General features: G+C 48.4%; 2 protein-coding genes across 5 annotated transcripts in view; one reads left to right on the plus strand and one right to left on the minus strand.

Moving 5' to 3' along the window:
• The window catches only part of CIC (capicua transcriptional repressor), a 47,261-nt gene extending 42,035 nt beyond the window's left edge, over window positions 1-5,226 (minus strand). For 2 of the 3 annotated variants that reach the window (XM_083626692.1, XM_083626690.1), the window contains exon 1: window positions 5,095-5,226. The gene's annotated coding sequence lies outside the window, so the exon portion shown is untranslated. Of the gene's footprint in view, window positions 1-3,832; window positions 3,985-5,094 lie in introns of those variants that run through there. The other variant, XM_083626691.1, reaches the window with a different exon arrangement.
• Window positions 5,227-14,929: 9,703 nt separating this feature from the next.
• ERF (ETS2 repressor factor) overlaps window positions 14,930-17,336 on the plus strand; it is a 39,277-nt gene continuing 36,870 nt past the window's right edge. Inside the window, exon 1 of one of the 2 annotated variants that reach the window (XM_083627379.1) lies at window positions 14,930-15,272. Coding sequence is in view for 1 of the 2 variants with exons in the window: in XM_083627377.1 (XP_083483503.1) it covers window positions 15,227-15,272 (46 nt within the window). In the remaining variant the exon portion in view is untranslated. The remainder of the gene's footprint in view (window positions 15,273-17,336) is intronic. The other variant, XM_083627377.1, reaches the window with a different exon arrangement.

Consider the following 17,336-nt stretch of genomic DNA (forward strand, 5'->3'; position numbering starts at 1 on the left):
CTCGTTCTGCTGAGGTTCCAACAAACCAGAGTGACAAACCTCCATACCTGCTCTCTCACTGGTCCAAGGATCTGGCCTCTCCTTCCCCACTATTGCAGCCATTCAGCTTTTGAGAACCTGGGGGTTTTGTTTTAAGCTAAAGGGTGGGGATGTCATATAGAATCATAGACTTGGAAGGGACCTCTAGAGTCATCTGGTCCAAACGCCATGCAATGCAGGAATTTCAGCGAAAGCATCCATTATATCCTAAACATTTAATGACAGAACTCTTGGGTATCCAATGAACCTGAATGCTGGGAAGATTCAGGGCAGAAAGTAATTCTTAGCCAGTGCAGAACTCACTCCCACAAGGGGCAGTGACAGCCACAAGCTTGGATGACTTTGAAAGAGGAGCAGACGAGTTCATGGGGAATAAACCTATTGGTGGCTGTACACTCCATGACCATTCTCTGCCTCCACAGTTGGGAGGCAGTAATGCCTCTTCATACCAGTTGCTGGAAACCACAGGAGAGAGTGCTCTTGTGTACAGCTTGAGGCTCTTAATCCAAAGGTCCTGGGTTCAAACCCCATGTTGGGCCAATGATTCCTGCATTGCAGGCGGTTGAACTAGATGACCCTCCAACTCTATGATTCTATGATTCACGTTCTGCACACTGGTTCCCCAGAAACAAATATAGGGCCACTGTGAGAACAAGGCGTTGGATCAGATGGGCACCTTGGGCCGATTCAGAAGTCTCCTTGTAGAATCACAGAATTGCAGAGTTGGAAGGGAACCCCAAGGGTCATCAAGTCCAACCCCCTGCAATGCAATTCTTAAAACACTCCCTGCTCCCATTGTCTTTTCCCAGCTCTAGCCCTAAAAAAGACCCTTCCCGCAAGCACAAACCCACCTGCTACTTCTCGCTTGTGTGAGGCTCGAGGCAACATATTCCATACTTTTGCCCCATCCCATAATTTTCTGCCCGTCTCCCAGCCCTGAGCTCCTTCACCTCATATAATTGTACAGTGGTACCTCGGATTACAGATGCTTCAGGTTACAGACTCTGCTAACTCAGAAATAGTACCTTGGGTTAGGAACTTTGCTTCAGGATGAGAACAAAAATCGTGGTGTGGCGGCGCCGGCGGGAGGCCCCGTTAGCTAAAGTGGTACCTCAGGTTAAGAACAATTTCAGGTTAAGAACGGACCTCCAGAACGAATTAAGTTCTTAACCCGAGGTACCACTGTATTCAGAAATGGAGAAAACACCAACACCGCTTTGGCAGGCACTTAGCAGGATACACTAATGGTTGGGTAGCACTCATACGCCACCCCTGGCACCATTGCCAATGAAATCAAGAACAAGTGGAATAAATAAAAGAGCTTAGGTATTCCTGCATTGCAGCGGGTTGGAATAGATGACCCTCGGGGATCCCTTCCAGCTCCCCGCCCCCCCCCCGGAAGGTCAGTCATGACACTTAACTACGCTATGTTGTAAATCAGGAAGGGGGAACCCAAGTCCCTCTTAACACCACCGGACAACAACTCTATCCTTCCTGGCCATTGGCTGCGCTGGCTGGGGCTGATGGGAAATGGAGTCCAAAAAATACCTGGAAGGTCACAGGCTCCCCGTCACCATTCTACAGAATGGAAGAGCAAGCATTCAAGCAACACAGAACTCTTCATCAGATGAAGGCGTTAAAACTTACGATAGAGTACAGGGTTCGGTATGGTACGGCTTGCACCTTCAACATTCTGAATAAGAAACCCCTGGATGATGTTAACACGAGGAGGAGGTCCTCTGCCTTCATTTTTAATTATACAGCAGAAGCATCCGTGGGGAATAAAAAGTGAGAGGCAAGAGGGTCCCGGGGACTGGCTGTTATGCCGTAAGGACCAGGCAAGTTTTGCCCTGCAAGGTCCCTCAAAACGGATGTTCGCTGAGCAGCTTATAAAGAAATGTGTAAGATAAGCCCCCCAAAGGAGGCTTGCTCGGCCTGAAACAAATCGGGCTAGCATAATAAGAAGCTTTCACCCTTTCCAGCATCTCTTGAGATACACTTCTCTCCATTTCTGTTTACCTCATCGGATGCTTCCCGAGTTTGTCTGTGCTTCATTGTGCCAAAGGCCAGAGAAGAAACTCACACGTCTATCCCAACATGAGACAGCGCAAGAAAACGGCATATCCTCACTTGTTCAATATGGCCAACACGTTTTCTCAACGGCTTTCCATAATGTGCTACCCGGGTAAGGGGTGCAGCAAACTCAGGCAAAACCCAAAGAACCCCAAGTCCTGCAGAGGGAGGCATCTTCCTTGCTCACATGTCTCCCCCTGCTACCAGCTTGGGTGCAGCTGGTGGGCGGGGAGAAGAATGCTCAGAGACCTCCGGAGGAATCCTTCCTAGCTCCCTTCTCATCTGAGGCCTGGAGACAGGAGCAGGGTGCAAAGGAATGTGGAAGAGTTGCAACCCATCCGCTTGGCGGCAAGCGGGGACGTAGGCCAAATCCCCTCCTCTTCCCCACACCCCACCAAAAAGGGAGGGAGAAGAGGCTTCCTGGGAAAAAACAGACTATGGGCGAACAGTCTCAAGGATTGGCTCGACACAGCATTCCTAATGTTATCATTCCGGACGCTCTCCCTGGCTTCAAGCTTCCTCGAGAGAGAAAGAGGTTATGCCAGACTCTCCATGGCTGCTGCCCCCATCTCCCCCATTTCAAACCCTCTAAACGTGTTCCTCTTCTCCCACCTTCCCCCCAGATCTGCTCTGGATTCCTTCAGCTGAAGATGTGGGTGCTCTGTTCCCGAGTGGTGGAGCAGCGGCACTCTGTATGCGCTCAGAGGCACATGCTGTTACTCCACATACCCTTGGGCTGAATCGGAACAGGTCCCCGTGCTAATACCTAGTGTGGCCGGGGAATAATTAAACCCGATCTTGTCCACACACCTTCTCCCTGCACAATCCCCCTCCACCTGCCCCATATAGGAAATGTTTGGAGTATTTTCACGTTACTACTCCCCAGAGTCATATACACACAGCCATGCCATCCTTCCTTAGCAGCCCCCTCCCAAAAGCCAGCAAAGTGTCATCTGCTCCTGGCCGTGGCCTTATATCTGAAAGACAGACCCTCTACCCCACAGCACCTCCCACAAGTGACCTTGCTCACCCCAAATGCTGAGAAGACTTTCCTTCACTCTTGACAACGCTCCCACAACGCAACTAACTTCCCAAAGACCCCTCCCATGTTATGCAACTCCTCTCCGCTCTCTCCTTCTCTCCACCCCCACCCCAACACACACAAACACCTCCTGCCACGCACACACAATGGCCAGGCCTCCCTGCCAATCCTCCCATCCCATAATAACTGGTGTTGGGTCTCAGCCTGGACCGCTGCCCTGCTCAAAGTCATCCCACCACAGCCAGGATCAGCTCCCCTCTCCTCTCCTGGTGGTGCATCACAACCCACTTGCCCTCCCAGGAAAGGGGAGCTGGGGGGGCAAAGCTGGTCTCTCGCCTTGATCCCACCTGCCTTAGCAGCTGCAAAAGGGATCGCATTCCCACCCCCCCGCCAGAATTCTTTTGCATAAAACCACCAAAAGTTGTGGCACATAAAAAGCGGGCATCTCTGCTGCTGCTGCCTCTTCCTGTTGCCTTGCAACTGTGGGGGTCCCCATTTTGGGGCTGCGGGAGTTGGTACCTCCCGGGACCTAATGAGGAGGAGGGGGAGTAAAGTTGGTGCATCCCACCCCCCTCCTTTTCCTTTGGAGGCTATGGTGAAGATGTTAACCCTTTGTGGAGCCTCCTCTTCCCCCCCTCCTTGGGAAGGGGGGCACTGGAGTTAATATCACCCCCTTACCTGAATGACTCCCTCTTTCCAGGGAGTTTAGGATAGCCAGAATTCTTTTTGCAGGGAGTCTTGGTACAGTCCAGTTTTTGCTCCCCCCCCCCCGCGTCTCCGATGGTCCAGCCCGAGCCCCTCTCGGCCCCTCCGAGCCCCTTTTACTCCAACAGACAAAATGGTGAATGAATCTGGACCAGCTGGAGCCACTGGCCAATCGGCACCCACAACTCCGTGACAGATTTTCGTAAGAGCCAATAGCTCGCCCTCAGAACTTGCGCATTCCCCACCTCCCGAGACAGGCAGCGCGTGCGGCCTATCAGCGCTGAAAGAGGTCGGCCAGACTATTCAAAGCATTCCTGCCCCTCCCTTGAGAGAAGCACTTACAGTAGCCTGTAGAAAGGTGAATTAAGGGAGAAGTGGGAGAAGCCCACCATACAGTAGCCAATAGGGACGGAGAGGCGGAGCAAGAACACAGACTTGTTTACCGGGCGCCGGGCGAACAGGAAGAGCGAGGTTCCGCTGAGCCTCATGGGACATGTAGTCTTTAAGGACTTTCACCCACAGCTGATTGAGTCTTCCAACCCTCGCAGAAAGAACTTTAATTCCCATGACACTACGCGAAATACAGCTGAGGCAGAAACGGGGAGCTATCCTTCATGGGACTTGTAGTTCTTGTCACTCATCCTTCCTATACTGCGTAGGTGTGAAAGACAACAATTCCCATAGTGCCTTGTCAGCCAGGCTTCTACAGCATTAGAAATGCTGAGCGCGCAAGGGCTGCCGGCCGCCGAAGTCATGGTTCCCATAAAGAGTTATGGGAGAAACCAGGAAGTTACCAGAGAAAGAACCACAACTCCCGGGATGCAACGCGCCGTTCCTCAGAACGGTCAGGGTGCCGGAGAATCTTCAGGGCCAGCGATGCCCATAGGAAAAGTAGAGGGACGTAACTCGTAAAAGACTAGCGCACCCATCATGCTTTGGGGCAACAGAACGTCTAAAGAAGCCAAGCTCCGCGCACAGCCTCATGGGATTTGTAGTCCAAAACGGCGGCCCGCCCTTAGGACATCCTGGGGAGTTCCCCTAGGAAAGACTACAACTCCCATCAAGCTCTTCCGCTTGTTACTTCCAGCCTGTCCCCTCCCCCCGCAGGGCTGCAAAGTACAACTGAGGCAAGCGGAGCGAACGGGGAGGGTGGACTTCGTTCCCATCCCAAGTCCCCTCGGCGGAAGGTCCATTTTTACGTAATTTGCATGTCATTAGCATATTCATAAACTCACCCGTCGTCCGCTCCTGGCCTCCCTTGCCCCGGCCGGGCCCCTCGCGCTTCCCCTCAGCAACAGCGGAGCCGCCGCCGACAGCTCCGCGGCCAATCAGCGTCCGGACCGGGATCCCCCTTCCCCACGTGGGGCTGAGGAGGCGGGGCCGGCAGCGACCAATCAGCGCCTGGGGCGGCCTAGGAATGAAGTCACCAGGGCAGGCCCGCATTGGCCGGCGCTGCCGGAGTTCGTAGCCAATCAGGAGGCGCTTTCGGCAGGACAGGAACGGGCGAGAAGTCGGGAGTTGTGGAACCTGGAAGATGCGGCGGCGGCGGGGGGGGGGGGGCGCGACTTCTCGCTCGCACGCGCGCGCACACGCACACCTGCGCGTGCAGGCCCGTCACTTCCCCGCAAGAGCGTGCAATGCACAAACACACGTTTTGCGCTAGCAATTCACCCCGATGCAACTTGAGCAAATGCAACAAGCGCGATCTACTTGGCGTTCCCGTCAAAACAATTATGCGGAGCGCGGTGCAGTTTTCGCCTTTTCAGCTCCGCAAAACACACACACACACACACACACACACACACAAAAGAAAGCAGGTCAGCCACGCTGGCGCGTGCTACGGAAATGCACGTAGGCCTTCTCGGGTAGGTTAAGGCCTTCCCCACCCGCTTCGCCTGCGCTGAGTTTGTGCAGAAAGGAAGGGGAAAGGCGCGTTCACGTCGCCTGTAAATTACCCTCCAGAAACGCCCTGGCTGGCTGCGTGTTATTTCACTTGCGCGGCGGCGTGTCTGGTCGTGCACAGCTACACGGATTCCTTCTGCCTTGCAGTAGTAGTTTTAAATAAGCGGAGAGCGCAGCGAGAGGGGCCTCCGTGCCGTGGCAGCTGCTTTCCTCGGGACAGTGGTGTCTTCTGATGCTCCTTAGCTCACCTCCATGTGGACAAAGCGCTGGCCCGTTAGGTTTGACTTCCAAAGCAGCTGCTCCTCAAGCCATCCAGAGCCCTGGGCCAAATCCTGCCCCCTTGGAAGAGTGTTCACAGTTGCCAACACAGAAGCCCAGAAGGGTCCAGGAAGTGAAGCAGTTAGGCCGCAGCCGCACCATACATTTAAAGCCCCGTGATGCCAGTTTAAAAAGCCATGGCTTCTCCCAAATAATTCTGGTAGCCTTGGTTTGGTAAAGGTGCTGAGAGTTGTTAGGAGACCCCTTGCATTCCTTCATCATCGTCATCATCCTATTATTTTTTTATATTGCACCCATCTGACTGGGTTTCCCCAGCCACTCAGGGTGGCCAAAGCACTTTCTTTCCCTCAAGGAATTCTGAGCACTGTAGCAACCATTAACAAACTATAGCACCCAGATTTCTTTTGGGGAGAGAAAATATTCAAATCTGCTATTATTATTATTATTATTATTATTATTATTATTATTATCATTGTCTTCTAAGATCCAGTGATCTCAGAGTTCACTTTAAACGTATGGTGTAAATGATAGGAAAGCAGAGTTCAAGGACGCAGATTTAAGTTCTGCTATTAAACAGTGAAATGGGCCATGCAAAAATGCATTTAACCTGTTCAGTTGTTGTTTAAATAGCAGCTGAGGAGGGAGAGGTCCCAACCAAATTTGGGAATTTGTACCCTGAAGAAAGGGGGTTAATCTTTTCGCAACATGGACCTGATGAAAATCATCCCTCAGAATCTGCCATTCCCTCCCAATGCGAATTCTTTTTGATTTATATCGCTGGTTCCCAAAACCACTTGAAAATTGCGGGTCTTAACGACTCTTCTGTCTTTTGTAACAATTGTAATGCACTGCACTACACACTGTATGGCTTTAACTGTTTTTTTTTTTTTTTGCTTCTTTTTTCCCTTATCTTGAATTTTTATTGTATTACAATTTGCATTCCATAGAACTCAAAATGTAATACAATAAAATACAAGATAAGAAAGAAAAGAAGCAATAAAAATGCAATTACAAATCAGCATGATTCTTTCAATGCGACATGGCCATGAACCGCCTGAACCACTGGTGATTCACAGTCTAGGGCTGCCATATTTTGAAGAGCAAAAAAGAGGACACACTTGCCGAATTCTACTTTTAACTATGGATCTCCATGACGACTCTATGAAAAAAGAGGAGGTGTCCTGGAAAAAAAGAGTACATATGGCAACCCAAACATAGACCGCATTTTGGGAATCCCTGATCTATACCGTAGCAGGATTCAGATGCAAGAGAAGGGTGTTTCTCCTGCAGTGAATTTCTCTGGGGAACAGGGTGTTGCACTCATGGAAATAGGCGTTATGGAAGCATGCCTTAAAGGCTCAAAACGTGGGTGGTGTTTCTGTTTTTAAAAGCTTGACATTTAGGGTACTTTTCAGCCCTGACATCTGTGCAGGGCTGCAGTTGAATCATCGCCATGTGTGCCTGAAGGCCCTTTGCTCACAAAGCATCCCAGGGTGACCCAACAGCCTGGACACGTAGAAACATATTCCCTCTTCTCCCGGTTTGCTTTGGCTCCTGACATCTCTTACTTAACAAGAAAACATCTCGTGATGTTTGCAAGTCTGCAGCGCTTTTAAGAAGAAGAAGCTGGTGCTGTAGAAGATACAATCTCACCTACTGCTCTGTGACTTGGTGTTGTTTATGTGAGTGCAGGCAACGGAGCTCAGGCAAAGCCCCTCTAGGCTAGCATTCTGTCTCCAGCAGGGGACAGACGTAGGAAGTTCCACCGGCAGTGCAGAATAGCTGCAGGTTTATGTCAGCAGGGTCACAGTCAAGAAGTGAGAGGCAGGCATAGCTGTCAACTTTCAGATTTGAAAATAAGGGATCAACAACCTCAAAAATAAGGGATCAGCAGCCTCACCTGTCCTGCGGACAGTATACGGGATATCTAACAATCCGAAACGGCGCTGGAATAATGGAATTTCCCGCAAAAAAAGGGAAGGTTGACAGCTATGGAGGCAGGGCGCACATGGTATGACTGCCTCATGGAAGCCATATTCAGTTGTAAGATGTGGTGTGGTGGGCCCCAGATCGCAGGTGGTCAAATGCTTATTACATTCTGCAAGAGGGTCCCTGTCTCCAGCATCCTACAGCTGCCCAATCAGTGTGAAAGGGGAGCTTTCTAGCCACTGCGTGCGACAAAGCTAAACTGAAAACGAAAGGAGTTTCAGTTTCAAGAGAATGCTGTGCAGGTTTTGTTACATACAATGGAATTCCAAGGAAAACCCAAGTCACTGAAAGGAGATCGCTCCGAAATCACTTGCCTGTGCTTATGCACAGAAGATAATAGAATCGTAGAATTGGAAGGGACCCCCGAGGATCATCTAGTCCAACCCCTAGAATGTGAGAGAAAATAAATAATATTAAATAAATGCCTAAAATAATTATTATCTTGGTCTAGCACAGTCCAGGTCCGCCACTGCTTGGCTGTGTCCCCACTCTCCTGAACCGTCCTTTATTTTGCCTGACCAAAAGTGGCAACTTCCTGCAAAGAATCCTGGGGGTTGTAGTTTGGTGAGGACACTGAAGATTTCTCACTTGGCATCCTAATTCCCAGAACTGCAAAGTCTTTGTTGTTTGCAAAAGCTGGCATTCATTCTTTGATTGCATTCCATCATGCTCACAAACAGACAAATGCCGGCGACAGTGTTGGGCTGACTGAAAACTCACATGTCCTCCAGTTGATTTCTGGAGAGGGACAGTTGAGGATCCTCAGCGACGTCAATCTTCGTGAAACACCCAGTCCTTTTTGGGGGGAGCAGAGAACAACCTCTTAAACACCACAAGCGGAATTTCCAGACCGATAAAATGGTGGCATTCCCTTTAACCTTCTAGTACCCTTTCCTAGAAAAGCCTTGAAGAAGTGATAGTTCTTGGAAATGCTATGATGTTGTGGGAAGTGGGAGGGAAGGTTTTCCTGCCTGGTGGTAGTGGCCTTCTCTTCTGGGCAACTTTCCGGGGACCTCATGCTAGAGGTGGGCAGGGCCAGAGCCAAAAGTGGGTGGTGCAATTAAAATGAGTTTAACTTTGCTCGGCAGGCTAGCTCCTACACAAACTCGCACACCCTTCTCCATCCAGGTACGTGTGAGGCATTATCGGAGTTCAAGGACGCAATATCCTGAATGGCAACAGCTCTCCAGGGTCTCAGAAAGACGTCTCTCTTAGTTGTGCCTGCGCAGGAATTGAACCTGAAACCTTCTGGACGCGAAGCAACATGCTCTTCCTCTGAGCTGCAGCCACTCGGACATTTTAAAGAAGACAAAACTGCACATGATACTTCCATATAGATATATAGCTATATATATATATATATATGGAGATTGCCATATATGAGGAGTACCACTCAGGAAGCTTGGCCAAAAGAAAAGAGGCACATAAAATAACTCAGCCAGAAGACCCAAGCAGCTTTTTGGTGCCTTTGCTGGTTGCAACGTTGCAGGGAAATTTGCTGGGATAATGATAGTGTGGGAGTCCTGGTCTGTTTTCTCAGGTCTACCCCCTTCCCGCTTCACATTCTCAGCACCAGAAGGCAGAAGGTTAAAGTCTCATTCAGGCAGCACCGGGTGGGGAAAAGCTGTACTGATGTTCAGCAAATCGGGTTAGGAACTTAATTTGTTCCAGAGGTCAATTCTTAACCTGAAACTGTTCTTAACCTGAAGCACCACTTTAGCTAATGGGGCCTCCCGCTGCCACCGCATGATTTCTGTTCTCCTCCTGAAGCAAAGTTCTTAACCCGAGGTACTATTTCTGGGTTAGCGGAGTCTGTAACCTGAAGCGTCTGTAACCTGAGGTACCACTGTATAGGATGGCTTTGCATCGAGGGAACAAACTGCTGCATTTCTACCCCACCTTTTTTCTCCAAGGAGTGAAAAGCTGGTGTACAATGTTCTCCCCATCTTCATTTTAAACCGCCATCATCTGGCAGGCCCCAGGACGGCAAAGGCTGAGCTAGCTGAATGTGATGCCTATCCCAGGCCCTAAGGCAAAGTCTTTCCACTTCCCCCAAGCCTTTTAGACTTATCAGTTTTAGCAATTATTCATGTTTTATTACCCCGTGTTTTTAATATGAACGGCTGTTCCCATACGACGGGGTTTCTGAGCTGATTGCTGTCTTTATGCTATATAAGATATTTTGTTGACGGTTGTTGTTTTTCCAGGGGGAAATTTTATTTATTGTGTTTGGCATATTGGATGTTGCATATTTGTTCTTAAACTGTAAATTGCCTAGAGGCGTTTTTGCTGCTGCTTCTCCCCCCCCCTTTTTTTTTTGCATAAGGCATAAATGAAATAATAACAGTATGTCAAAACTCAAGCAGTAAAGCTGAATCCACATGCACCGAAAATAGATGGTGCAGGTTGCTCTGTGGAATGCATCGTGCCTCTTTGGGGCTGCAGTCCTATATCCACGTACCTGAAAGTAAACTCCATTGAACTCAGTGGAATTCATTCTGAGTGGATATGCAGAGCATTGCACTGCAAACCTCTGGTATAAGATCTGAAGCCTGCATTGGAAGAAGAAGAAGAAGAAGAAGAAGAAGAAGAAGAAGAAGAGAGAAGGAGAAGAAGAGGAGGAGTTTGGATTTGATATCCCGCTTTATCACTACCCGAAGGAATCTCCAAGCGGCTAACATTCTCCTTTCCCTTCCTCCCCCACAACAAACACTCTGTGAGGTGAGTGGGGCTGAGAGACTTCAGAGAAGTGTGACTGGCCCAAGGTCACCCAGCAGCTGCATGTGGAGGAGCGGAGACGCGAACCCGGTTCCCCAGATTACGAGACTACCGCTCTTAACCACTACACCACACTGGCTCTCAAGTGTGCTCTCAGTGGAGGGGTAGGGAGCCTGTGTCACTCCAGATACTGGACTCCAACTCAACAGGGATGATGGAAGTTGTACTCCATCAACATCTGGAGGGCCAGAGGCTCCGCACCCCAGCTCAATGTCCTAAAATTAGATATTTAGACAAAAAAGAATTATCTGGGGACACCCAGTCTCCCAGCACACCACCCAACTGCTGGATCCAGGATTTTGTGGGCCCTTGGGCACACAGCACCCTCAGGGGCCAACACAGAACATTCAGGATTTACAAACTGAGAATTATCTTTGGCTGTTCATATGTGGTGGGAATGTAAAGAAATTTTTTAAAAATTGGGAAATGATATATAATGAATTGAAGAAAATGTTTAAAATGACATTTGTAAAAAAACCAGAAGCATTTTTCTTAGGGATTGTAGGACAAGACCTGCCAAGGAAAATAAGGAACTTGTTTATGTATGCTACAACAGCGGAAAGAGTCTTGATAGCACAAGGATGGAAGAATGGGGAAGCCCCGACAAAAGAACAATGGCAAGAGAAATTGATGAACTATGCAGAACTGGCTAAATTGACATACAAACTGCGAGACAAGGACAACTGTGACTTTAAGGAGGAATGGGAACTTTACACAAATTATTTAAAAACACAACAAAATGAACTTGACTCCTTGGCAGGTTTTGAATAAACATACACAAATTTATTGTTGATAACATGATGGAAAGATATGTAAGGATATATACAATTTTATAATATGCAGAGAAAATATGTGCAGCGAAACCAGGGAGAGGAGCTAAGGGAAGTACATAGTGGGGAGGCGGGGAAATTATATAGGTGATTATATGGTTTGATAATTTCTTATGTGGAAATATTTTTTTAAAAAAGAGAATTATCTTTGGCTGCATCTGAGACTCTGTGCAAGGTGGAAACGGCAGCATTCTCTCTGCAATGGGCCCTCTGCTGCTCTTGAAGCTCCCACAAATGTCCAGTCATGCCACCCTCTGAAGCTAGCCTTGCAAGTTCCTCTAGCACTTTTCCTAAATAGAACTGTGTTGATGCTGTGAGGATATCCTTGGAATGCAGAACATAATCTCTATTTTAGAAGCTAGTCCCCACCCAGGGCAATAGAACATATTCTCCAGTTAGCTTTCCGTAAGCAGTCGAGTGACTTTTACACACACACACACACACACACACACACACACACACACAGTGTAATATTTAATCTCAAACAACTCTCACAGTGGCTTGAATCAACGGGAACTGTTTCAGCTCTGGACATAGGAACTGGATCTTTTCATATTAGCCAAGGACTGATTTACATTTGACTTCCAGCTTGGCTGGAAAAGAGTGTCTCTGAGCGTGTGAAAAGCCTATTCCTCTTACCACCTTCAAGTAGTTGGGGTTAGGGACAGCATTTCCAGATAGGCATAGTTCTCTGCACCACCTATTCAATACGTTAAATATTATGTGCTGCATCAGAATATTGGGCCACTGGGTTTTCTGTAACGCAGCTGCTGGTGTTTCAGATCTGATATGTAAACAATAGCGGGGTGGGGGGGATCTGCTGGGAGCACTGTAGAGGTCCTCAATGAGGGGGAGGAAATTGTTGGATTCATTGGGTAGCCACAAGAAATGCAAAACTAGAAAAGAAATGTATTTTTACCCCTTTCTGTTGGTGTACGAACACGCAAGCTTTAGAGTTACACTCTTTAACTGGGTGGAATGAAAATATACCTGATTCTCAGCTATGTCAGAAGCACCAAAACAAATATTTGCCATTTGCGACTTAATCACACACCCCCCCCCAGTTTAAATGTTGGCAAGTAGGGTGCTGTAATTATCCAAGAAGCTGCGGTCTGTATTCTTGGGTTTCCATTTTGCCATGATAAATAGTTCTGTGGTGCTTAAAAGCTCGTCCGCATCTGATCACACACATACACAAATTGTCCTAAGTTGCATGAGTGAAGGCTACTTTGCACTCTGACAGGTTCCAGAGCTGAGATTTGACACAGAAAATAGGTTCAGGTGGCCTCTGACCCTACAAAACCCTTCAGCTAGTGGACAGACACAGAGGCCCTTAAGCGCACTTTGAAGCCCTTAGGTTTCAAAATTGGAAACAGGTGGCCTCTAAAACGATGGGCACCTCTCTTTTCTAAGAAAGAAAAGAGACAGAAACAAAAGCTCTCTTTAGTTTTGGAACATAAAGAAATACGTGAAGAGCCTCTGACATACGCAGGCCACCTTTAACGTAACTACTGCTAATCTCAGCAGTTTGGCATTCTCCCAGCGGAGGGGAGACAAATTGATGTTTCCTGGCACCCAGGCTGCTGATAACTACAGGTTTTCTGTTTTCTTTTTAATTGCATTACAGTTAGATACACTTCTATGTCTAACCATAAAACTTTTGTTTTGAGAGTAATATATACTGAGAGGAAACTCCTTCAGCAATAAAACAGCTAGCACATTTGCAAAGCTAAACAGGATCTGGTTATGGTTCCAAACTGGATGGGGGACTGTGTGCTGAGATCCCTGCATTGCAGGAGATTTGACTAGCTGACCCTTGGGATCTGTTCCAACTCTACAATTCCAGGGTCCCCCTGCCCACCTGTATTTCACTGATCTGGGCACAAGAGAGCCAGTGGGCAGCCTCTTTCTGAAGCCCAACAATTCCACTGGCTCTTTGTATCAGGAGTGAATGAATCGACTGATTATTTGATTTCTATACTGCTTAATAGGTTGAGGATATATCTGAATCACACTGAGTGCTGTGGAAGCTGGTGTGTGTGTGTGTGTGTGTGTGTGTGTGTGTGTGTGTGTGTCATAGGAGCAAATTCCTAGGGGCTGAGGTCCCTTCGGACCCACTAATAAAATATTTGAAGCCCCTCCCACCAAGTTGATGAACATTGCCATTCAAATGGTGTGCTTGCGCCGTGACCAATTATGCAGGGCGGAGCTTGCATCCCCTCCAACATTCCTCCAATGAAAATCAGGGCGTCCTAAGGAAAAGTGGCACATTCAGGGATCAAATCAGAAATGTCTGTAAATCTGAGACTGTCCCTGGATAAGAGGGACATTTGGAGAGTCTGAGCATGCCTGCTCCCACTCCCCGCAAATATTTTATTCAAGGTGGCACTCCTGATCAGTGCCGGATTTACGTATAAGCTAAACAAGCTATAGCTTAGGGCCCCACTCTCTTGGGGGCCCCCCAAAAATTTAAAGGGGGGAAAAGTGGGTGTACATTTCCAAAATATAAGATAAAAAACATATAAAATAAAACCTACATACAGCAAGAGTGTTTTGTGTTGTGTAGGCTCCTATGATGTAAGCAGGTCTGCTAGCCTGCTCCCTAAAATATCACTGGTTTGCTCATTTCTATATATAGGGGCCCTACATTCTGCGTCGACTTTGCATTCTGCATGGACTTTTCAACAATTACTTTGCTAAAATACATATTTTGTTATGTGCAAGTGGCTTTAGATACCTATTAGGTCCATAAATTACCATATAGCATATATTCAACACAAAAAACCAGCGACAATTTGTTGTTGACAAAGGACAGCTGGACATATAAAGGGCCCCACTACCTTCAGTAGCTTAGGGCCTCATCAAATCTAAATCTAAATCCTGATGCGTGGTGAGAAACAGAAAAAAGCTGATGGGGAGGAGGAGGAGGAAAGCCAGAACGGAAACTCACACAGAGACGCGGCGGGAGCTGCTTTGCCGCCGCCTCTATCCGGGCGCTTCCTCCTTAGCGCCCCCTGCCGGCCGCTCCGGGCCGCCGCCGCCGGCAGGAGGCGCTGCGCGGCCGAGGGCGCCAGCGAGGCGGAACCCACGCCTCTTACGGGCGGCGGCGGCGGCGCTGAGGAAGCGGCAACAAAGGGAGGCTCGCCGTGCGTGCGAAGGGCCGTGCGGGCCTGTGCTTGTGTCTGCCGCGCTTCTCGCTCCGAGCGGGCAGGCAGGCCGGGCAGGGCAGGGCCGGAGCTGGCTGCCAGCTGGCAGGCGCCCCGGGCCAGGGAGGCGGCGGCGGCGGCGCTGCTTTCGCTGCAGCTGTTTTTAGTGCCCTGCTGCTAATTCCGCCGCAGGAACAAACTTTTCCTCTCGCCTCGCGCTGCTATTTCGGCGATGGAGGAGTCACAAGGCGCCGGGCGTCCCCTTCTAGAGTTTAATCCCGCTTTACTCCTTCTTTTCCTCCTTCCCTCCTTCCTCAGGCGGCCGACCCCGCCCTGCGGCTAAATATACCCGCTTCGCTCGCTCTTTCCCTCCGGCCGGCTCCCCGGAGTTGACTTTCCCAGCTGGCCGGGGGCAAAAAGGGAGGGGACGACTTAGCCCGTCTATGGGGCAGCCCCACACAAAGAAAGCCCTCTCTTCCTCTTTGCTCTGTAAGTCTCTTTTTCTCTCTCTCTTCTCCTTCCCACCCTCAGCTGTCTTCTTTTTTTTGGGGGGGGGGAGTGTTGCATGTGGGGCAAAACACTTTGCATAATAGGTCCAGACGTTGCATGCCTCTGATTCTTGGACCCAGCACCAAATGGGGTGATCACGAACTCCCCAATTATTATGATTGGGGGGGGGACCAAGGAAGATGTAGAACAACAGTCTTGAATACAGGTAGAAGTGTGTGGGGGGGTAGGGGGGGAGTCTTTGTTTTTTTAAAACAAAACCTTTGAAAAAAGGCTTAAACCTAAGGACATTTATAAATCAAATTCTATGATTCTAAATGGTGCTCAGAAGGTCTTTGAAAACAACAACCACCGAATCCTAAAATGTGTTGCATCATTGTGAAAGCAGAAGAGTGACTTTAAAAAACCCCAGAAACTTATAACTGATAGAAGTTGATATTACAAATTTGGGGTGGGCGCTTTCAACTGTATTGGAAAGAGCAGGTCTTCTCAAAAGGCTCAAGGCCCCAGCGTGGAAATTTTTGCCTTTTAAATATTAACTTTTGCCTATCGGGCTACAGTTCTCAAAGTTCTTCTCCCTCCCTCCCTCCTTCCTTCCCCGTGGGATACAGTTCAGCTGCATCAAAAACTTTGGTCCATGTGTGGATGTTGGAATCACAAGGGAGCCATTTTAAACCCGGATTGCCGGTCGTGGTGAATATTGCTTTAACAGCATGCGTAGGGAACCGGTTTCAGTGTAAAAAAACAAAACCTGACCGAAACCTCATCTGCAGTAGCCTTGTGGAAGATGAAGGTTTTAGAAAAGAGAGTCATGTAAGCATCACTTCTGACAGGGCTTCTTTTTAATGAAAGCCTGAATTCCTAGGTTCCGTATTTTAGCCGAGCCAAAAAGGCTTGTTTATTTTGAATTCATCTAGATTTATTTCTTACTGTACCATATTAGAGGGACTCCGTGAGTTACAATATATATATAATCCTATGCGTCTGATAAAACTGCGTGAGGTATGCAAGGTTGAGTAACTGAAGGCCACCCAGTGAGCTGTGTGAACGGAGTACATATTTGAAACAAGCTCTTCCATTGACCTCTGTGACTTACTTCAGAGTAGACCTGCATAGGGAGGTCAGAATGCAATTCTCCCACAGCAGAAGGGGGCACCCTTTATTCCCATCTCCCTTAAGGCAAGAAGGTGTTGTTAGGAACAAACAGGCGTGCATTCATCATCCCCGTTCACTGTGTCTGCCTCAGTTTCCCCACCCGTGCTGGCTTGGACACCCCCAATTTGCTAAGACTCTGGATGTCATCAAAATTTGTTAGTGTGTGTACTGGTTATATTTCTGAGATGCCTGAAGGTGTTTTCACGTGTAGAGGAAAGCAGATTTGACAGTTTGCCTCTAAACAAGGGAGCTAAACAATTGGGCTGGATATTAATTACTACTGCATTATCAGTGATTTGTTAATTGCCTTCCAAACAACTGCTTCAGGGTGATTTAACACATAAGATTCAAAACAGAAAATACAGATAAAACAGGACGAAAATCCTAACAAAGTAGATCTATTTTAATATACCTAATGTTATACCTAGGGAACTCTAGTACCGTGAGGTTGATTGTAAGCTCCTCGGGACAGAGACCTATAAACTGCCATGCACTGATGGTGCTATATAATAATGATGATGATGATGTCACAATGAAATGGGTCTTAATTTATGCCGGGCCTGAGCCCCAGATCATGCTAAATATCCAGAATCTACCCTGTAACATGACAAGTGTGTTTCTGAGCATATCCCACCTGCCTTTCCCTCACTACCGAGTAACCCCGGGCAACCCACACACATGTCGGATTAGGGAACAGGCTCTGTGGGTCAGCGGGGCACGTCTTCTGGACAGGCTTAAAGCAGAGCGGGTCAAAATTTCTGCCTTCGAAATTAACCTCAGCCTAGCAGGGGCTACAATTGCAAAAGCTTTTTGGGTGGGGTGGGGTGAAGTGGGGAGGCTGGCTCCCTTTCCCCTCCCAACAGTGGGGCGAGGGTCCCACTCAGTTATTTC

The sequence above is a fragment of the Podarcis filfolensis genome (assembly GCF_964270895.1).
Source record: "Podarcis filfolensis genome assembly, chromosome: 8".
Classification (NCBI taxonomy): Eukaryota; Metazoa; Chordata; class Lepidosauria; order Squamata; family Lacertidae; genus Podarcis; species Podarcis filfolensis.